The sequence below is a fragment of the Coturnix japonica genome, chromosome 2 (assembly GCF_001577835.2).
Source record: "Coturnix japonica isolate 7356 chromosome 2, Coturnix japonica 2.1, whole genome shotgun sequence".
In the NCBI taxonomy this organism is placed as follows: domain Eukaryota; kingdom Metazoa; phylum Chordata; class Aves; order Galliformes; family Phasianidae; genus Coturnix; species Coturnix japonica.
The window spans coordinates 25515723-25539031 of record NC_029517.1 but is presented as its reverse complement, the minus strand read 5'-3'; the positions used below and the strand labels follow the sequence as shown (position 1 = coordinate 25539031).

The 23309-nt window shown below is 34.4% G+C and overlaps 1 protein-coding gene across 1 annotated transcript in view; it reads left to right on the top strand.

Moving 5' to 3' along the window:
• Positions 1-23027, top strand: part of AGMO (alkylglycerol monooxygenase) — a 171970-nt gene extending 148943 nt beyond the window's left edge. The window contains exon 13 of the mRNA XM_015853865.2: positions 19575-23027. Coding sequence (XP_015709351.1) covers positions 19575-19655 — 81 coding nt within the window. The 3' untranslated portion in view covers positions 19656-23027. The remainder of the gene's footprint in view (positions 1-19574) is intronic.
• The last annotated feature ends 282 nt before the right edge of the window (positions 23028-23309 follow it).

Below are 23309 nucleotides of genomic sequence, written 5' to 3'. Positions count from 1 at the left end.
TACACAAAGATAACTGGCAGGTGGCAGGTTTTCCCATATACTTATTCATAAATTTTTACTCACCCCAAAGGTACATAAAATACTTAAAAAGGATTTTTCCCTATTACATACATATTACATACATACAGAGATGCTGCAACTACAACCAAAAATGAAAGAGAGCTCCCAGTGTCAACCTACAGGAGCTGACTTAAATGTCTATTAGCTTTTGTGATTATGTGGAAAGGTGGTTACGTTTTGCAGCATGCGACTCTCAAGTATCCTCTAATATACAGTGCCCACTCAATTAGCATGCCAGTTTGGCAAGACTGATTTGTTAGGGACAGGAACTTTAGAGAAATTTAACATTCTCAATAGGAATTAATTACCAGATGCACTTATTTTAAGCAATCTGTGAACTTTTTTATTTTTTATTTCTTTATTATTATTATTATTATTTTCTAGAAAAGTAAATGTTCTGGAGTTTCAGGAATTATATTTTATTTCTTTTTTATTTTCTTGAAATTTTCTACCTGCTTATGCAATTTTTTTTTTATTTTATTTTATTTTTTTCACTTTTATTTGTAGTTTTTTGCCATGCTGATATATATACAGAAATCTTAAAGGAAGTGTTCCTGACACGCATATTTGATTGTGTGTTTTTCTTCTGATTTCATCACTATGATATTGCTTCAGTTAAGCATTCCACACATAAACCTATACATTAAATCTTTTGTGATGGATTACTAGGCCACACACTTATTTACAGAAACCACACAAATACTCCAAGGGGTAATTAATTAATTTATGTGAATTAATAAATATAAAAACTAATGATGTGAATTACTATAATGCTATGTAATTTATAACATTTTCCTCCCAGAAAAATCCAAAGCAATTTCTAGGCTACATTACTCACTTCAGAGATCTAGTGTGGAAAATATATTTCTATTCTGTAATGTGCAATTAGATTTTATCCAGAGCATGAAGAGTAAAAGCCAGCTCTGACAGCCTGGTTTTTGATGATCTGTACTTCTACTCTGTATGTGTTTCTTAGTATGTGATAAAGACTTTCCTGGTCTTTTTGTTGTATACAATGGTTGAAGATTCTGTGATTCTTTAGAGATTAAAGTTTAGGAAAGCAGTTTGGGAAATATTTTCAGGTTTTTTGTTTGTTTATTTATTTGTTTATTTGTTTGTTTTTGTTTGTTGTTGTTGTTTGTTTTGTTTTGTTTTTTTAATGTTCCATGGGTTTTTCTGGAAAAAAAGTATGTATTTATATAGTTTCTTATCATTGTTGGAACTGAACTTGATGATTTAGAAATTTCTTCCAACCATATGTTTCTAATATTTGTATCCCTTGAAACTCCTGTAAATTTGTGTTTCATATTGTGGAAGTGATATATTGCATTAGCACTTCTATTAAATACTTACTTATGTATAGTGTTCTCACTAAGTACCCAAGCAGAAATAATAACTTAAGTTCCAAATGTTTTTTTTTTTCTCTAAGCCCAAAATGTCCATTTGTTACTTAAGTGACTTTCAGTAGCTACATTCATTCATTCATGCTCTAAGTAGAGGAAATTACATCCTACCTGTAAACTCCTTATTTATGCTTCCTTCTTTGTTGTTGTCATTGTTTCTTGTTTTCTTTTTCTTTTGATCCAGGCCCTCTTGTTGAAACCTACCAGGGTTTAGTCATTTTTCCTCCAGGCCTTCACTGATTTACCAATATAAAAAATTCCATCTTTCTTTTTCCCTACTCAAAGTGAACATATCCCTTAACAAGCAGTTTAGTGATAGTAATAGAGTGGCTTATGTTGGAAGGGACATTAAAGATTTTCTAGTTCTAACCCTTATGGCTATGCACAGGGTTACTGCCCACCAGATCAAGCAGCTCAGTGCTTCACCCAAACTGGCCTTGAACACCTCTAGAGATGGGGCATCCACAGCTTCTCTGAGCAACCTGTTCCAGGGCCTCACCATCTTCTGAGTAAAAAGTTTCCTCCTAATATCTAATCTAAATCTTCCCACTTTCAGTTCAGAACTGTTCTCCCTCTCCTTTCACTATCAGACCACGTAAAAAAAATCTTTTTTTATAAGCCTCCTCTAAGATCTGACAGGCTGGAACAAGGACTTCCATAAGCCTTCTCTTCTCCAGTCTGAAAAAGCTCAGCTCCCTTAGCCTGTTTTCACTGGAGAGGTGCTTTAGCTTTTCTGATTACATCCCTATGCATCCAGACAGCATCCCTGTACTCTTCCCAGGCCACATGTCACTGCTTCTACTGCCTGTGAATTTCTTTCTGACATCTCAGTTTGATCAGCAGGTCTTTGTTCAGCCACACCAGTTTCTTGCCTCCCCTGCTTGATTTCTTACATGTCTAGATGGAGAGTTCTCGAGCTCTAAGAAAAGTGTCCTTAAAAAGTTGCCAGTTCTGACTGGTTTTAGTACATAGAGCTTAAAATTGTTTCCACAGAATAAAATACATTTTGACCTTTATTCTGACATGCTTTTGCTATTCATGTGTTTGTGAGATCTGATCCAGGATGGAACAAGGTATGTAAGAGGAAGGTGGTAGTATATGAGAAAATCACACACATGGTTCTAACTGCAGGTGGGATGCGAGGACAGGCATTGGTACACAAAGTACCAGCAGACGTTTAGGCAGGCTGAACTAGTTAAATAGCAGAGTGACAAAATAAAGTGGTTGAACAGGGAAGAACTGAAAATCTTAGGGTTTTCTTGTTAATTTTTAATTGCTGCTGGCAATGTAGTACCAGAATGGCAAATACAACGTTGAAAAGCAAAAAGCAAATAAATAAATAAATAAATAAATAAATAAAAGAAGAAAGAGCTATAATGGGAAAATATAACCATCAGTATTTGAGGAATGTTTTCTTCAATAGAACAGCAGGAATGAAGTTACGGGAACTGTATTTCTTTTATGTTGAAGAGGTTTATAAATGTACTGGTTTGGTGTCTAAAGAGTCTATATATTTTTTGTTCCTACCTTTGTGAACTTATTATGGGATATCTACCAACATATAGCCAGTGCTAGGATGCTGCCAACACCTTTGGTTTTTAGTGCAGATAAGATAATACAGGCTTGTTATATGAGTAAATAGACCACTTTATTCCGCTTTGATTCAATGAGGCAATTTTTGATTCCTGTTGGATGGAGTTTCCACCATGAGTTTGACCTAGTGATGGCATATTGCAGGTCTTTTCCTTTCTCTGTAAGCCCTTTAAAATTTTTCTAATCACTGAACTACCTCCCTGCTTGCAGGAGTTTTGTGGTATAGTGGTTTGCCTGTTCTTGAGAAATAGGGGTTCAAGAATTGCTTCATGTTTATGCCAAAGATCGTTCCAGGTTAAGAAGGCTGCAAATGTCTATTTGATTATTTCAATCAGGGTAATCTTATAAGTTTAAGCATATTATTAATGTATATGTAATAGAAATTTTAGTCAATATTATGATGGAGACGCATCAAATATTGCAGTAAGCCACAGCTGAACTTTGGAAAAACAGAATCCATAAGAAAATAGCCAAATAATTTTGATTAATAAATCTATTTTGAGTTTACTCTATTTCCTTAAAATTTGTATATGAATCAAAATGTGTCAAATAAATTATGTTATCTGAAAATGAATCTAAACATGCTTCACAGAAACATAGCAAACCTTTTCATGGTTGAATTGTGACAATGCACAGCAAACATTTTCAAATGCATTTTTTTGCATTTTTTTTTTAATGTGAAAAGAAGAAAATAGACTCTAATCTACAGCTGTCTTGTTTGAATTGATAAATTCATCTCTGTAATAAGATCATCATATCAGTCCTATACAAGAGCTTCGGAACCTTTTGACAGAATAAAATAATAAATGTATGTTTGGCCTTATTTCCCAGTTCCCGTATTTCCAATTCTTCCACTGATCATATTTCAGTACCAAATACAAATGTATAGAGGAATCTTCAGACTGAATTCAATCAACAAACCATTGGACACACAGAATTACAAAACCATGCAAAATATATTTTCCATTTTACAGTTATTTCTGATCTTTACTGTGGATGTGTGGGAAAAGAACTGTATTATAAACACTTTCATGTCTTGTTTTGGGATATTTTATGTAATTCTGTGCCTTTGCCACAGTTCCACAGTAGCCTGTGGAAGATGGTAGTTCAACTCATCAGAGTGCCAACCCATGCTACCAGTGTCACAGTATGGGTTATGACCTGGTGAGCACAGCTAAGTGTGCTGATCCAGGACAGGGTTCATGGATCTAGATCAGAATCCATGAATCAGAGTCAGTGTTGTGATATGGTCCCCCAGAAGGCTACTCACACAGCTAGAACAAACCTATCCATTTAAGTATCCATTTAAGTTATTTCCTTGTGTGGGCTTAGTAAATGAAAAGTTATGTTTGGTCATTTAAAAATACATCTATTTTCAAACATCATGTTTATATGTTTAGTTCTTTTTCACATTTGTCCTTTTTTTTAAAAAAAAAAATTATTTTATTTTATTTTATTTTTTTATTTTATTTTTTTCCCCTGAATATATTTACGTAGCACTACAGCCTATGATAATCTTCATTAGATACTAATCTGTGGATAGCTCATCTTTTTCTGTTAGTGCCAGCTAGGGGTGCTTTAATTTTATGAATAAATTTGTTTCTCTTTTATTCCAAAAACTGTGTTATTCTAATAACTCTCTGAACATGTCATTATAATATCAGTAGTAAATCCCTTTAGATACAGACTAATCTTCCTGCAGGATCTGACAATAATTTCTTTAACAATCGGGATATGACTCAGATGCTATACTCCAAATTGTCTATAATAACATCTCCTTGGGTCCTATTATCTGTCATCACTATAGATGCGCCTATAAGTTTTCTATAAGATTACCTTGTTGCTAAGCTATTTTACTCATCTGGACATCATTTGTTTTATGATGCAATATTTGTTCTCATAGCAGAAAAAGAAAAAAGTGGATTTCTCTCAGTCTTCTAGGGTTTATCCCATATTTTCTAAATGAATACTTCTGTAGACTTCAGTAAAACTACTATTGTGAGTTAAAGGTTGCAAAATTTGATCTCATATCACATATATCTGAATTTTTCAGAAATATATCTGTACTTCTATAACCCTGTTTCCTTTTGCTCTCCTGCTTTAATGATTGTTATGATAACACACTTATTTTCCATATTTTCTGTATGATTCAGTATTTAAGTTTGCTGGCTTTTAACAAAAAAATAAAAGGAAAGTAATGTTCTATTTGTTTTGTTCTTCTGAAAATATGATTTGACTGATGTAACGCATAACTGCAAAAGATTTTTATTCTGACAGTGCTTTAAAGACAAAAACAGTTAAAAAATAAATAAATAAATAGTTATGAGTCACTTGAAGCGTGGAAGAATAATGCAGGAGCTAGAACAGCAAAATCTTGCATAGCAAAACATTGCAAATAACTAAACATAACAAACATACACTATTGCCAAATTTAATTAGATTTCAGCAAAACCCCTTTGATCCTTGTTAAACAAATGAAAATTATGACATTGTTATTAAAAGTGCTAGCAAGTGATGGACTTTTACTGTCACAAAAGCACACTTTATCTGGGGCAGTCACCTGACATTTTTGAAGACTTCTGTCACTTACTTTGGATTTAAAGAAAACACTGTATATTGCTTTCTTTTCTGGTACTAAGCTATCAAATGCAGTGTTATGATGACCAGGAAAAGAAAATGGAAAGGTCAGGAGTTGGTCCTTTTGGAAATGCAATAAATGAGTTACAAAGGAGAAAGTGAGGCAGGGCAGCATCTAGTTAGTGTATATTACAGGCAGCAAAATTCCCAAGGCTCTTTCCCATGTGAACACTTTGAGGCAACGTGTTGCTCAAGTACAGTAGCTCTTTTTCATAATTTTGACTTCCTTACCTGTTCAAACTCATTGACTTTCAGGGGCTTGGTCAAATGAAACCACTTTATTCCTTTTATTCTGTTCCTAGAATATTTTGTACGTGATCCATCCCGTCAGTGGTTTCTACCTCTAGAAGGGGAAAAGCAGTTTGCATGGCTCAGCTGTGAGATCACCACTCAGCAGACCAAAATTCTTTTTCTTGTCACTTAGAAGTAGATATCTACCTTTCACTTCATTAGTTTTAAAGCTCCCTTGATCTGAAGTAAGCACTCAGAAAATATCTTAAATAATACTTTTTGCAGGATTTGTCATACCAAAGCTCTTGCTCTGACTGGGAAACACACTGGCTTGGAGAACAGCTTAGCCATCAGCACAAATGCACTCACAAGATAGTTTGATCAGAGAAGTAGATCTGAGTGTCTGCTGTGTGGATGGTGATCAACATAGAAGAAAAAAAAACAAGAACAAACAAACAAACAAAAACCAGAAAACTAAACAACACACTTTTGGGCTAAATATAAATGAAGAATTTTGATGAGTATAACGGGAAGGAGAGGGAAAATATTGAGGAAGACTGGCCCATTGAAGTTCAACTTGTCTATCCTGAGTCTTGAAGGAAACATCATTCAGACATCTTACAGGCAAATGCCTTTTTGATTGGCTGATGAGAAGAATCACTACTTTTCTAGAGCTGCTCTTTCCTAAAGCACTTTACAGCTCTTGATGGAAAGCACTGATATTATCTGCTTGCTTCCCCTGTTGACAGATGTTTCTTCATTTCATATAGGCTGTGACAGAAAGAGCAGGCACTGACTGAATGCTGCAAGTAGCAATCAGGCGCAGCTGTCCTCAAAAGCAAATAAACTGGTGAACTGAAATCTTAACAGAAAGTGTTGATCCACTGAGCAATGACTAATCATTAAATCCAGTTGTACAGTCTTATGTGATATTCTGCTCTTTACATATCAGCTATAGCTATCTACTATCCCATTTCGATGTACATTAATTAACTGTGCTTGAACTGGGATATTTTTTGAATTTTTTCCATAATACTTCAAAAGATGCTACTGGAGAAAAATGTTAAAGGGAATCAATCTAAGTGCTATCAAACTCCTATACAACCTGTTTGGAAGAAAAGGACATACCTTTTACTTACTATATATATGGAAAGTTCATTGGTCACCAATATGTATAAGAAATTAGCTAAAGATAATTACTTAACAGTTGCTATGCAGTATCAAAAGCTGTGTTCTAATGTTATATGATTTCAGTAGAATTGAGGAGGCAGCTGACATAATCGTGGTCCAAATTAGTACAAAACATAACTTTGCCTACGTACTTTCTTTGACTTCTAGAAATTGCATTCAGGATAAATACTACCCCACAGTTTAAAATTGAAACCATATTGTGACATTCAGCCATTGTCTGACTGAAGAAACTAATCCTATTCCTGGAAAATGCATAGAATATATATACTATCTACATGTTTGTATTTCTCTGTGTGTGTATGTATGTATAAGACACACTTCTATGTATTTTATTTTCAAGAAAGTACATTTTCTTTTTTTATCCCCTGAATTACTCTCTGCTTTCATAATTAAGGTGTTTATCCTGATCAATAAATTTCTGCTCAAGAGAGGAGGATGGGAGCATTAGTACATGCTCTCACCTTTTTTATAGTTTCAAATTCACAGAACAATGCTTGTTGAACATGTTTAGTTTTTAGATAATCAGTACCTGTGCTGCCATGGATTATTGAAAGCAGCTGGATGCCTGCCTCTGTACTCCCCCCTTCTTGGAACGGCTGCCAGAACAGGTAGTCAGAAACGGAAAGCAGAGAAATGTTTAAGCATCTGTGCTCTATCTCTCTCAGGAAAACAGCTGTGGCTTCCATAGGAAGCATTCATTTTTTCCCATCAGCCAAGACTCTGGATACCCCTGGGTCCAGTTTTGGCACACTGAGCCAAGTAGGATGCAGTTTATGGCTTAAAACTTATGAGAGAAAACGTTCAGGCAGTCCCATCCCTGGCAGAACACTGAGAGAAATTCCCCAGGCTGCAAGTCACATGTGGGCCTCTGACCTTTTATTAGTGCATCATGGGAGAGGTTAACAATTGTTGAGACTTCAGCCCTCCCTTTGACATACAAATTAAACAATACCCAGTAGCCTTTCCAAGACAGAATCGTATTTAGGGCACAATATCTCTTTTAATCTAGATTCCAAAATGGGGGGAGGGGGAAAACAACAAAACCTTAGATTAGGAAGATGATATATTTCTGTAAAACTGAAGTCCAGAGTGATATTTTTTTCAACATTTTCACCATATAGTGGCTTGTAACTTTTTTAAGCCAAAATAATCATTAGATGGAAACAGTTTCTCACACCATTTTTAGCTCTTCATTTGGTCAGCACCATGAAACATGGAGCTAAATTTGCTCAATAGCTGGAGCCATATATGAAATACACTCAATTATCTGATTTTTAAAGATGTCCATTTTGTTTATCCAAGCACAGAACGGTTAAGAAAAAATACTGTGGATTTAGAATTATTGATATGATGTTTGTCACAGAAAAAGTCATAAAGTGACAAATCTGTCTTTGATATGTTTTTATTCTTTCTGCATTACCATAGTGAGTGAAATTGTCTTAGATTTTAGTGAAGTGGGAGTTAGAAAGTACTACCTTTTGGGGGAGATAAATGATTTCTCTGTTTTTCTCCTAAGGAGGTGTAAATTCTAGAAGTCTATTCTACGGCAAAGAATGCAATCCGAACATCCCAGCATCCCAGACTTTTATGGTAACTCCTTGACTATTCTTTTAGAGCCTCAGAGGCAGATGATTTTGACTATACGGTGCCATATCTTTTCATGCAGACTGTACTGTACATAAAATAAGAGTGAGCAAGTTTGTGCTTCTGCCATCAGTCTTTACAGCTAACATTGAAAGAACCAGTGGAAGCTGATCTCTTGCTGATCTCTTCCTATCATCCTGATGGGAAGCAGGTTCAAATCTTTCCAATGCTAGAAGCTGGGGGAAAAACAAAAACAAAAACAAAAAAGAAAAAAAAAACATTAAAAAAAACCACAACAAAACAAAAAAAAAAAAAAAAAAAAAAAAGAAAGAAGAAAAAGAAAAGAAAAAAAAAAAAGTAGCAGCAGATTTTACTTTTCGTTCCTTGACTAAGATGACAGCCAGATCTAAGAATTAAGTTGATGAAATTTGGTTACTGCAAAAAGTGTTTGCTAAGTAGTGGTTGCTCTGTGAGCTATGCAGTCTCATCTTTCTTGACTGCTATTGGCAAAGCAGATGGTGTTACCAAATGTTAGTTTGAAATGAAGAATTCCTTTGTATTCACTGTGAATAAACAGAAATACTGGACTAGCAGCGAGTCTGCACTGAAGAAGGATCAATTACAGTTATGCCATAGACACATGCCTGTATAACAATTCATATACCTTTCACAGCTTCCTTATGTAGATGATTGTAACACTGTACCATCCTTCCAAGCAGCAGGTTGTTTTTTTTCTTCTTTTTTTCTTTTCTTTTTTTTTTTCTTTTCTTTTTTTGTTATTTTATATTAAAATCTTAGATTAATTGAAAAACAAACAAAAAACCACACAGTATAACCTTATTTCATTACCTTCAGCAGTACCTTATCTTCTTTTCTTGTTGCACTAATCTTTCACATATCAGAACTCCTTCTGACTTCTACTTTCTTCAAGGATACACAGAAGAATTTCTTCAAGCTTTCCTACATGTCTACTTATCGAAACCTTTTGTCTTAATTTTATTTTCTGCTTCAGGACTATATCCACTTAATCTATATTTTCTTTAAATACTTCACCAATTTAGAGCAGGCAGGAATGGTGACTGTGTTTTACATGAAACACTTCTGTTAATATATTCCGCGGTGGAATTGACATCTTTTTATATCAGCATTGTATGATTAAGGCATTTTTTGTTTGTGAACTACTCCAACTCTCCAGGTTTGCTTTTTTTTAATGATGTTCTCTTGGCCAACCATTATTTCTCACTTATATTTGAGCATTTGGTTTCTTCTTAGATTTAATATTTTTTCCTTTAATTAAATTATACATTTGCTTCAGTATCTCCAGTTAAGTAAAACTGTTAGGAAATGTCCTTCTATTAAAAAAAATAATAAATAAATAAAGGAAAAGGAAAAGGAAAAGGAAAAGGAAAGGAAAGAAAAAGAAAGGTATTTTGTAGGTTTTGTTTTGTTTTGTTTTTTAATGTTAGAAATAGGCATATAGACACCTATTTTTTCTCTTAAATTTTGAATTTATTATTTGAATACAGCTGTGGTTGATATTGAGTACAGCAACTTTTACAAATCAAAAGACTGTGAGATTTGGGAATGTGAGTTTCTCATAGGAAAAAAAAAAAAAAAGAAACAATAAGCCAGAACATGGAGAAATTTTGTTGATAAGCAAGAAAGTGACACATCAATAGTCAGAAGGATATCTGTTTTTTTTCCATGTACAGTGATAGACACAGGGCTGGACTGACCTCAGCATTTTTCTTTTCTGTGGAACTTTAAAAGCAGTCATATTTTACTGCTTTTGGCCTCAGAAAGAGGGCTGGCCAGCATGATGGGTGTGTTCTGTCTATCTTTGTCTTGGACATGTGTCTTCTATGGCAAGATTTTTCCTTTACATTATCAATGCATATTAATGTATTTCCTTTGCTGAGAACAGCCTTCTATGTTCTCCATCCTTTTGATGAAAGGATTAATTTCTCCTAAAAACATATTGGCTTTCAGAGCAATCTTTGTCTCAAATGACTTCTAGCCTTGATTTCTGTCTGTCAGTCTTCTTTGAATACTTTTATCATGTGGTTGTTTTTTTTTCTTTGTTTTTTTTTTTTTTGTTTGTTTTCTTTTTCCCACTGTAGAGGAAATCCTTTCTGTTTATCACTCAGTTGTTTTATCCCTTTTTGCAAATTCCTGTTCCCTTCTTTCACATTTGCCATTAGTCATAGTAGCCAGCTTTTTCCCATCATTTCTTTTTAATATCTGCAGCAAAGTTTTCCTGTCAGTGATCTAATGTCTGTGGGTTTATAGTTAAAAGCTGGGATTTTTATTTTTATTTTTATTTTTATTTTTATTTTTATTTTTATTTTTATTTTTATTTTTATTTTTATTTTTATTTTTATTTTTATTTTTATAAAAATAATATATAGTAATATATATTATAGGATATAAAAAAAATATATATATATAGGATATAAAAATGGAGGGCTTATGGGGGTTCAGTTATTCCCATAGGTGTTCATCAGGTTCAGCTATTCCCATAGGTGCTCATCAGGTGACAGTGAGGTAATGTGCAATCCAGATTTCAAAATGTTATAATTATGTGTTCAAAAAGTGCAATTTTTTTTTTTTTTTTTTTTTTTTTGCTTTAATTTGCTTTTAAGTGAGCATGACAGCTTTGAGTGCAGGTCCATCCTGCCCATATTTTAAATGAATTTGCCACATTAAGTAAGAAAATACTTCACCACAGAAGGATTAAGCAGTATAGTACCTATGACTTTATAAAAGCAATAATCTTACTCTTACCATGCACAGAATATACATGTCCAGTCTGGAGTATTGCATTGTAAAGCATTCGGTTCTTTAAGCTAAAGGAGAACAAGTTAAATTTGATTAAATGTATGATCACTGCAGTAAAGTATTGATTAAAGAAAAACAAGCCTCATATTTGTTCAACAAGAGAGGACAATATTCTGTTTACATATATTTTAGCTTACATTTTATAAAACTAAATACTTCTTTGTGGATATCTCTTATAGTTCAAACACAAGTTGGAGAGTAAAAGTGGTGCAGTCAGGTGTATATAATTGTATTACAGCTGCTGACAGGCATAAAAGTAATTGAGATGTTTCATCACAATAGGCACACTTCCTTTTTAAATGTTTGAAAAAATAAACTCAACAGCTTTAGCCAAACTGGAACTGAACTATCTCAAATATCTTGTTTCTGCACTGAACAGCTATTAATAACTCTTTCAATCTCATTTGGCCTTATAGCCTGCAAAAGATTAAACCAGTATGTTTACAGACTGAGATATTTCTAAGATTTGTCAGCTTCATGAAAGTGTTATTATTTTTAATTGTTCTTTTAAAATATGCTAAGAATTATTTTTTATTTATTTATTTATTTTTTTGGCCTTGTCAATGGTTTACAGGCTGGTACTGCCCAGTTCCGTCACTAGTGGGGCAGAGGGATTTCGCGAAATCCACATCTCCAGAAAAGAGAACAGGGGACCCTAAAATAATTAAAAACAGTGGCATTGATCTGAGGAGAAACAAATTTACTAAATATGGTATCGGAATGCAAGATAACACACTATAATACAATACAATTAGAATTGAAGCTAATAAATCAAATAGAATGAGAGAGAGAGTGTCCAAACAGCTGAAGGCCTTACACTGATACTGAAGCGATGCATGCAGTCAGGATGGGCAGCAGGGAGGAGACCTTGCCAGGAGTTATATCTCCTCTCAAAGGACCGCAAAGACCCCTGGGGAATGTAGTTCTTCTTCTCCTCTGGGCAGGAACCCAGAACTGGAGCATTAACACTTTAACTCCCAGTGCACTACATGATGTTATGATGTGGAATACCAGTAACTAAAAATCATCAAACCATGCCAGGCCTTTTTCTCAAATTTGAGAGAAAATGAAAGCTGAAAATGTACAGACCTTTTCATTTAAAACATACAAACAAAAAGTTTGGAATTAAGTTCTAAAACTGTTGATCTTTTTTTTCAGTACTCCATTGTCAAAAATGTAAAAAGCATCATTTCACAGATTTTTCTTCCAGCACTGCACCCATGAACCACTCTGGTGTGGTAAAACTAGCTGGTATTACAGCACCAGACAGTGAACAAGTCCAATGATGCTCATCTCTCTGTTCACCAGGAGCAAAGTATGGAGCCAGCAGCCAAGAGAGGTTCAGAGTATGGGCTGGGTTTCCCTAAGTGATGGCACAGTACGTGGACTTTCTGGCAAAACTGTAATGACTGGTAGAAGTTTCTAGAGTGGGCAGGAATTATAATTTTCATATTTTTGAAACTTAAGCCAGTGGATTCATATATCTGCATACAATTTTAATATTGAGAAATACTTTCAAATGCAGGACTTTAATCACTACAAGTAAAATCAGAAAGGAAATGCATGGAGCTTCAAAATGTATTTACCAGACACATTTTTTTAGGTGATATGTCTTTTTTAGGAGAATTATAAAGCCACTAGGTTTTCTGATATGCACCTAGACATAAGCACAGGGACTAACAGGTAGATAGAGGTGAGAATTAATTTAAGACTGGCAAATACAAAAAGAGCAAATTGTGGCTCTTACTTTGTTTCCAGTAATTAGTCATTTAAAAAGATAATGGCAATTTGCTGGTACAAATTACTGGTTAAAGGCAAAGTTGGAAACCTAGGGAATAGCACTGTGAGCAAAGAATGTGTATCAAAGTAATATGTTTGTATTTTTTATGAGATTTTTAAGCTCAAAGAATGAGTGACATTTTATAATTGCTAAAGATTTTTTTTTCACAGAATTCCTTTTAAAAACCTTTTAAAAGATGCAGAAATTATTTTAGTGTTGAACATATGAGAAGACTTCAGTTTAAGGGAGTTCTGCTTCAGAGTAGAATTCAAAAGGCTAAATGTTTTAGAATAATTTAAGTATTTATGCATGGAATTAAGTAATGTACTATGGTAAGTGTTCTCAGGTATTTCAGTAAAACATTTTGACAATTTTTATACTGAAAAACATGAAGAGAGTTTATGTGTATGTGAATAAGTATACTATTGATACCATCTCTACCTTGTGTTAGTGCAGTGCAACTTGCTTGAAAGTTCCTATTCATATTTGACAGCAAAGTTTCCTAGTTTCAGGCTTTTGTTTTGGTTTGGTTTTGGTTTTGCCCTTTCAGGAGTGAGGTAAAACATTCAGAATCCTAGTGTTTAAGTTGTGGATTGTTCTTTGACCCCAGAAGGAAGGAATATAACAAGTAACAATTCAGTAGGATATGTATACAAGCAATTTGAAAGTCCTCGGTCTAGTAGGATTCAAGTTATTGTTCTGGCTGCACATAGGCCATTTTAGATCTGCTTGTATGAAAATCCCCATGTGTTTAGCAGTAGGATGTAAGGTAGTAGCTCAGGTGCAGTGCCAGGAAAGTCAGCCAACCTGGTGTTGTGCTGAGACTTTTAACAGCTTCTGTCCTTGCTAACTCAAGCATCTCTGCAGTGCATTTCATTTCATAGTGGGAATGTGTCCAGCTGTGAAAGCAACTGAAGGATATGAATCCTGTCTCCGTATCTCTCTTTGTCTTTCCTGGATGTGTAACATAGGACTTTTAGGATGTGGGAGCATTTACATTTACATGTCTTCATGCTTATATGGCTTTAGAGGCTCAGACCACATTTTAAAAAAAGAATAATGTTTAAATTGTTTAACAGAATCTGAAGATGTGCATACTGCTTCCCTATTATTTTCTCACAATCTGCTAATTATGAAATACAAAACTAATGAAGTATATCATACTAGCAAGAATCCTGTCCATGAGTGAATTGCGTATACATTTTATGGGGGATAAAGGTGCTTGGGTTAATTGCATGTGTGCCAACAATCTATTAATCACACTTTCTATGTCTGGGATGTACTGAAACTTCGAGATGTGGGTTGCACCAATAGTCTAAATTTGTATGATGAACCCTCATGGAGAATTTTAAGACATCTTGCTAGTTCTGCAGAAATCTTGGACAAGTGCTGTGAAGCTGCTACTATTGTAGTTCCCTTCTATCCACAATTCTCTCACCCTCCCTAAAATATAATAATAATCAGCTTCCCACTTTTTGGTCTCCAAGTATTGTTACTGAAAATTGTTTGCTAGTGCAGCAGTCTACTTGATCTGTGCACTCTACACATGCTTTCTATATCTACTGCTAAAATCATGGTATTTCTCTACCAGCCTCAGACTGCTCATTTAAAAACATTGCACTGAGAAAGAAGATGCATATAGCTGTTACCCAGATCCTGACATCTCAAAACAGTAAACCTTGTACTCCTCCTCTGAGACATGTATTTTCCATCTCCTCTGTGTTGTTCTGCACATTCCTGTTTACAAGTAGTCTTGAAAGGAGATGTGGAACAGTCATAGTCTGAGTGAAAACTAACTTGTGAAATTTGGGATTGTTTATTTAACCATTTTGTTACTGTATTGTTATTATATCATTATGTTTTATTTTATATCAACTATTATATCAGTTTGCGCTCTATTAACCAGAAAAGAATAATTATATACAGAAACAGACTTCTCAATCTAAAATTTATTCTTAATTCTCATAATGTAAAATGATTTCTAGTGCTTTTGGAGTGAAGAATATAGAAAAACCTTTGCAATCTTTAATTTGCCATATCAGTTAAACAATTTGCAGTGTCAGATTGAGAGGGCACATCACTGAAAGTACGAAAGTACTAGGCCTATTTTTTTTATGTGAACAGTCCCCCTCATGAAGTTTCTGAACATGCTGATTTTCATGAACCCATACCAGAGTATGGGTAGTTGCGTACCCTTTTTGTTGAACAGGTACAAGATACCCTGCAGAGAAATTTAGAGTGAACAGCTCTGAGCAGAATCTGAGAAATGTCAGAGAATCATTGGATGATTTGGGTTGGAAGGGACCTGAGGACTTGTGGTTCAAACCTTTTCTTTTCCTTAAAGCAAGGGTATCTTTGGACACTTGCCTACATTTCTAGACCAGTGTCTAAAATCTTCTAATTCTAACTCATAATCTAATGTCCAGATTAAATCTACAAGGAAAAATACAAAAACACACAACACTGTGCCTAGGCAACTCAGACCTACCAAACTCATTACAAAAAAAAAAAAAAAAAAAGGCAGAAAATAACATTAGTGATCATTAGCAAAGCTAATCACAAAGAATTGGGTGCCTGAATTTAGATAATTATTTTAAAATGTTTTACAGCTTAATAAACTTAGATCACTCCAGTGGGGATTTGTTGTGAACAGCAGACTCAATCCTGCATTTAGTCCAGTAGCTGAGGTATCTTTTTCTTATGAATAATGCTATTTACATTTCTGGAGACTTATTCACAGTGGAAACACAGGTTATATGAAAATAGAAAGACTGTAGGGAAGGAGATAATGTAAATATTTGGAAGAAGTCTGTCTTCCTCCAGCAGTCTAAAGGAGAGCCCATAATTAGTTTGTAGTTACTTGAACAGATAAAGATAACAAATGCTTATACTGAGGTGGTAAAAAGTTTGCATTTTAACATTCCTGGATATATGCTTCTGCAAAATTCAGCTTTCAAGATGAGCTGTTGCATTCTGTAACTACTGTTATTGCAGAATCATAGAATGGCTTAGGGACCCTTAAAGATCATCTAGTTCCAACTCCCTGCCATAGGCAGGGTTGCCAGCCACCAGATCAGGCTGCCCAGGATCCCATCCAACCTGGACTTGAATGCTTCCAGAGATGGGGCATCCACAAACTTTCTAGGAAGCCTATGCCAGCGCCTCATCACCCTTTCAGTAAAAAATTTCTTCCTAAAATCTAAATCTTACCTCTTTTAGTTTAGAGCTGTTCCCCTTGTCTGTCACTGTCAGAGCATCTAAAGTCACTCCCCCTACTGCTTGTAAGCTCCTTTCAAGTACTGGAAGGCCACAGTGATGTCTCCCTGGAGCCTTCTCTTCTCCAGCCTAAACAAACCTAACTCCCTCAACCTTTCTTCATAGAAGTGCCCCAACCCCCTGATCATCTTCGTGGCACTCCATTGGACCTGTTCCAGCAGCTCCACATCCCTCCTGTATTAGTGCTCACAGGCTTTCTCAGTACTCCATATTGGGCCTCACAAGAGTAGAGGGGGACAGTCACCTCCCTTACTCTACTGACCACCCCTCTTGATGCAGCCCAGGATGCAGTTGACCTTCTCAATTGCAAGCACACATTTCTGGCTCATGTTCAGCTTTTTGACATATAATAGTATTTGTGGAGGAAGTTTTATCAGTGAAAAAAGTAAGAAAGCATGCTCTCTAATTCTATCTTTTTTTTTTTTTTTTTTTCAAATTTGAGTAAATTAGGAAACTGATATTAAAATATTTTTACCATGAGACAAATACTATCCTGTTTGGACTGTCTGATGGTAATTCATGTGAAAAAATGTAAATTTATGTAAAAATTTAAATAACTGTAAAAGGGGAAAACAAGTAAACAAACTAAAATCACATTTAAGATTCTAGAAAGTTAACAGAAAATTCAAAATATCTATGTATAAGTTTCAGGAACTATACTTTCTCAAGTATATTAAAAAAAAAAAAACAGTCAGTTACAGTTTAAGTCACCTGGTAGAATGCTCTTCTGCTGCTTCCTGCTGCCCACACTACTGTCTGCACTGAATTCTGGCATGTATCAGCTTGGTTTTCCATTACTGACATCTCCTGACTGCGCCATTTATTCAAGTGGTACAAACCTTTCCAGAATATGTAGCAGTAATCGGAAGAAACTGAACTCCAGCCCCCACAGCAAGTTTCTGCTTGGTCGCCCCATGCAGCTGGCTCTGCTCATTATAGGTCAGCATTATAGCTATAGAGCCTGCCAGAGCTTCTGTCATGTAAGGGAGGATGTGGCCCCTTAATTTTTTTCCCTGATTTTATTTTTTTCCCCTCAACCTTGCAACATTATTATTTTATGAAAGTTGTTTTCCATCGAGTACTGGCAGTCCTGACCCTGATAGGCAGTGAATCAATACTCATAGAATGATGAAGCCGAACTTGTTCTGCAGATCCACAGCATGCATTACGTGTTTTTTTTTCATTCTGAATGTAATAACTGCAATTTGAAGTACACCCCCACAGGCACTGATTGCATGCTTCATGAAAATCACAATGAATAATTTAATTAAGAAAGAAGAAACTGCATTGCTCTATTTTTAAAAGTAAAAAATTCACCCAACGTGTTTTTTTCATTTTCAGTCTATAATAGCAATAACCATCTTTAGCTGAGAACATTTCCTGGGGCTTAATGGCCCATAGCTGTGCTTCTTCAGGTGATCATCATCTCCCAGCAGTCATTAATCCCCTACAAATGCCCTGCATTTCAGTCATTAAATGTGCTTAGGAATGCTTCTGAAAATGAAATACTTCTATATTTAATGTGTCTTCCAGGAATAGAGGTGATCTTTTGAGGTGAGGAATGAAACGAGTTTGGTAGCATGTTAGTGAAGTACTAATTATGACAAGTGGATAAGATGTGTTTCTTAAGATAGAATGACAAATAGTTTTTCTGCAGTCAGAAGATGTCATTTTATATTTGCCACAATTCACATAATGCACATTGCATAACAGGAAAATCAGAAATGTAGATAGTTATTTATAATTGTTTTTCCTCTACATCAACATCGCAGAACAGAGGGGGATCGGACTTCAATCCATCCCATGCAGAATTGGTACCTCTTAGATATTATGGTCATTTTTTATTTATATTGGACATTCAGATCTCATGTATTTTGATGAATGACAGTGCAGATGAGGACAGTGGTAGGTTTAGGGGCCATACATTTTTAAATTTTGAAATTTAAATGATGTTAATCTTAAAATTGGAGCTGTCCTTGTCAGTACTTTTATATTACAGATAAACCTGAAAAAAATTATTATAACTTGACTTCAAAAATCTTTTTAGTTTGAATTTTCTGTCCCTTCAAACAAACAAAAGAAATCACCTGGCCAAAATATCTGCCAGGGCAAACTGAATGCTTATTCAGTTCATGTTTACTTTCATAACCCATGACAGTCCTATTTTTGAAAACTTTATTCCAAATGTGAAATCCAGAGATTTATATCAAAGATTTTAAAATGCAACATTTCACATATAAACATGGAAAGAGGTACTTTTTGTCCTCCTCTGCTTGCTTAGACAAAGCTATTACCAGAATTAGATTCAACCCTGCAAATATTCCAGCTTCTCCTCAAGTGTTTTTTAGCAAGCAAACTAATAATAATTATTATAAAACAGTAGAATTCTTATTAAAATTCATTGACTAGCAAAAAATGCATGGAGCAAAGGAAAACAGTATTTTTCCTAAATTACTGCAAATCTAGTTTACATCTCAACACAAGTAGTAGGTTTGGGAACAAATATCTATCTAAAGTACTGCAACTGGAACACTTCATTTACCATAGACTGTTTTAAGAGTACTTTAGGTATTTGTATACTACCATGCAACTTGCAATGCTAGTGATCTTCAGACATTATTTGCCAGGAAATTAAAAGTCAACATTTTTGCACCCACATTTTGGCACAGCATCTGTTATTGTCCTGTCTTACTGTATGTACCTCTGAGCACTCCAAATCCAACCTCCGTTCCAAAATAGGAAAGGTCATACAGACTTTGTCAGTTACTTTGTTTTGATGCTGTTCAGAAAGAACAAATGGAAACTAGAAGAGAACTAGAAGAAGAAAGCATACTTCCTTTAGGTGATTTTATCAGTATGCCTAGAATAATTCTGTAAGTTTTCCTCTAGGGAGTTTTGTGCTTTTATCTACTTATGTTTACAGATATACATCATTTTTAAAGTATTATGTAATGCTTATCATTTTAAATTTTGTGTTGTAGGTCTTGTTTTCCTTCTGCATTGCATTCTGGGGAATTCAAACTATGAGGCGGATTACTTCATCTAAAGATAAACGTCTCTGAAAGAACAGAGCTTATACTGCTTGAATTATGGAAACAGTGCTTCGGAATAACCTCCTAAGTCCCTTGGAATTAATCAGCTATGACTCTTGCTGAATCGTGGTCATTTTACATATGATAGGAAGGGTTTGATTTCATATGAAGCTTTGAAAGATTAATTGGGAAGTGAGTTTATTTTTATTTGATGTTTAAAATATTTAATTTACCTCTCTATTTAAATAAAATGTTCATTCGTAATGTATATTTTTTGCATTCAAGGTACCAATGTGTCTTAGAAGCCATGTAAAACTAATAACATTTTTCAGCAGTTTTATTAGTAGTTAACCATATGTGAAAAGTATTTTCAGAATATGAATAATTAAGAACATATTTGTAGCAATCTGCTATAAAGCAACCAGCTGATACATGACTATCAGTTTTTCCATAATGATCATGTACAGTTTGGTGTTCCTAGCATACAGCTACATGAAGATGTATAGTTGAGACAAGAAAATTATTAAAAACAGCATGATAAAATATCTCAAACTAGTATGAGTTGAAATATCTTCAGAAAAGTTGACGGATGTATGCAATACAGGCATTCAGTTTAGACTGAGTTATTTAAGAAATACACCTGCAGTTACCAACCTAAGATACTGATCAAGCCAGCACTTGCACACAAGTATCCCATTGACTAATGTTACTCACATGACAAAATATTTGTAAGGCTGGGCCCTTAATTCCTCATAATTTCCTGTGGAGGTGATCTCAGGGGAGATGCACATCTTTCAGGAGCTGCTGGAAAGATGGTTTCTACTAAGATAGGAAAATTAAATACAAATGGTAAAGGGAGTCTCCAAACAGCAGGACTGGCAAAAATACTGGAGCTGGGTTGTTTTTCTTTCCTCACACTTTTCCAACTTCTACTTGGCTCCAGAACTTTTAGTTGTACTTATAGTCAAGTAGCTAAAAAATGAAAGCTGTCTTGCATGCTTCTAGCTAGCAATAATACTTGGATTAAAAATGCTACTATTTTGTTTTTCATACCATTATCTTATAGGATATTAATGGCATGCTAACTAACTTCATGTGTGAAGCCAGCCTATTTTTAATTAATGCATTTTTTCAGTCTTTAGCCATAAAAGATGCCACAGATCATGCAATCAGTTGTTTCCAATTAGTCGTCAGCCAGGCATTAACGTTAGAAAAATGAAATTGCAACAGTGTCTAATGGAAGTACCAGCATAATTTTATATAAATTTATATAAATTTTTACTTTATACACAAGTTTTAAGTTATTCTGTATTTAGATCAAGTGACTTTTGCCCATCATTTGAGAACCTGAAATATTCAACTGAGAAATTAGGTGTTTGATTAGAGGTACGAATATATGGGCTGCAAAGTAATGATAATACCTTCCTAAATTTAAGGCATGTTTAACTGAAAAAGTTTCTTGTGGATCTTCTTCAATGTAAGTAATGAGAAGATCAAAAAAAATTGCCTCGTGAAAGCAATAAAGGAAATCATATTTAAAATACTTATTTAAAGGTTTAATTTAAGCATTTACTCATTACCTGGTATAAATAAATGTCTATGTAAGAAATGGCTAGATAGAACTGTATACCTCTGAGTACAATCTCATGATTAACATACAGCAGCCAGGAGTTTTCCCATTTCTGAACAAAACCATGTCTTTGCCTGAATTTCCCCATCTGTGGAATCACTGCAATAGCAATACTCATTGTGTATGTCTCTTGCCATAATTAAAGTACAAAATTTGAATGTACAACAAGATCTACTAACATCGCAAGTTACTACCTAAGTTAGTGCACCTATACTTTCAAAATTTCTAATAGTGACATCAACATTACCTCAACAATTTTGTGGTCAAGTTAGTGAATGAGTACTATAATAAAGAGTCATATTGAAAATCAGTTTCTGTACCAAAATAAATAAAGAGACAAGAACAGGATATGTGGTTGATACCTTCTAGTTCTCTCTTGGTCAGCTGAGGTGAAAATCTGTGTCTCTGTATATCTTTCTGCAATGACTTTTCAACTTTCTCTGTTACAAGTTTAATTTTTATACACCTTAAACCAATTCTAGATCTATTTTTGAATAAACAAGAGGCTCTGGAGGCCAGGTGGCTAGTGAATTGAATTATGCATCATTAATATATTACCAACCATTAATTGAATTAAATTCTGACTACAGACGTTGCTTATCATTAGGATATATCTTCTTTCCTCACATTTTTAAGATTTCATGGCTTACTTATTTGTTATATGTCTACATTGTTTAGTTCCAGCAACTATAGGTGAATTATATGAGATTATATGAGCAACTATAGGTGAATTATATTATATTAGTGAACAATATATATATAACAATATATATGTATATTTGTTTAACAGATGTTGCACAAGTACCTGTTTTCTTTTAGAGATCCACAGTTCAATATCTCTGGAAATAATTATGTTCTGCAAACTAACGCCTTAGTATCACATATCCAAGTCAGAAACATTATAATCACATTTGTAGTATATGCAGTATTGCTTAAGACTTCAATTTGGTTTTGTTTATGTTTAAAATTCCCAGTGTCACACACCTTTGGGAGAAAACCAAGGATTGACAGAATCTTCTTTTTCTTTTAGCAAGGATGTTAAAAAGTGACTTCCCTTACTCTTTCCAACTGTTAAAATGTCACATCCTTACACAAGGCCTTGCCCAAAGTTTGCACACATCAGTATCATGTTACTGAAAATCCAGAAGTAAGCAGCTAAATCCTTTGTTCCCTTGAGACATGACTGTGCCACTGAAGTCACTGAAAATCTTGTTGCTATCCTTCATATTGGAACATTCCATATGTAGAAACAATAATGATGCAATGTTCACTGCAACTCAAGCTTTGGTACAGTGCATTAATTAAAAATATCACAATTGCACAGCTGCTTGTTCCTGTAAGCTGCTACCATGGTTTTCTTTGTGCTATGTTAAAATCAGAATCCTTAAGTGGATAAACAGTGACGTGAAGTTACAGCTTCAAGTTCTTCACTGCAGTTAGTAAGGATTGGGGTCCCTTTCATCTTTCCTGTAGGCAGCTTTCACTCAAGTCTATGGGATTATGGGCATTGTTACCTAAAATCTTCTAAAATAAAGGAACTGATCAGATGATGAATTTTGAAGTTTCTCTTTAAAGGCAAACAAAGATGTGTTTCTTTGAGCTTTCAGGATTTTATATTACATAATTAGACACAACTAGGCAGAGTGGCACTGAAGAGTAAGAGTTGTTCAGAAGTTTCATTGTTGATCTTTAGGTTTTGGTACATAGCGCTGTGGCTCAGACATGCATTTTATCAGGGAGAGCAAAAAATAAAGCATTGATGTATCTTGCAATATTGTGCAAACTATGTTGCCCATGTATTATGTTTTCCTTAAACTGTCTTCTGGAATCCTACAAGTGGTGATTTTATTTTGTTTTAATTATTTATGTTTATTATGAAATATTTCTAACTACTAAAAAAGAGTCATAGAAGTTTCAAAATCTAAAGGACAGATAATAAGATTTTAGCAAATAATATTTTAAAATACTTTTTAAACTAGTAATTACTTGAGGCTTTACTAGTGAACTCTTGGGATAGCTCATGCTGGAAATGAGAATGGGAAAGTGGGAAAAAA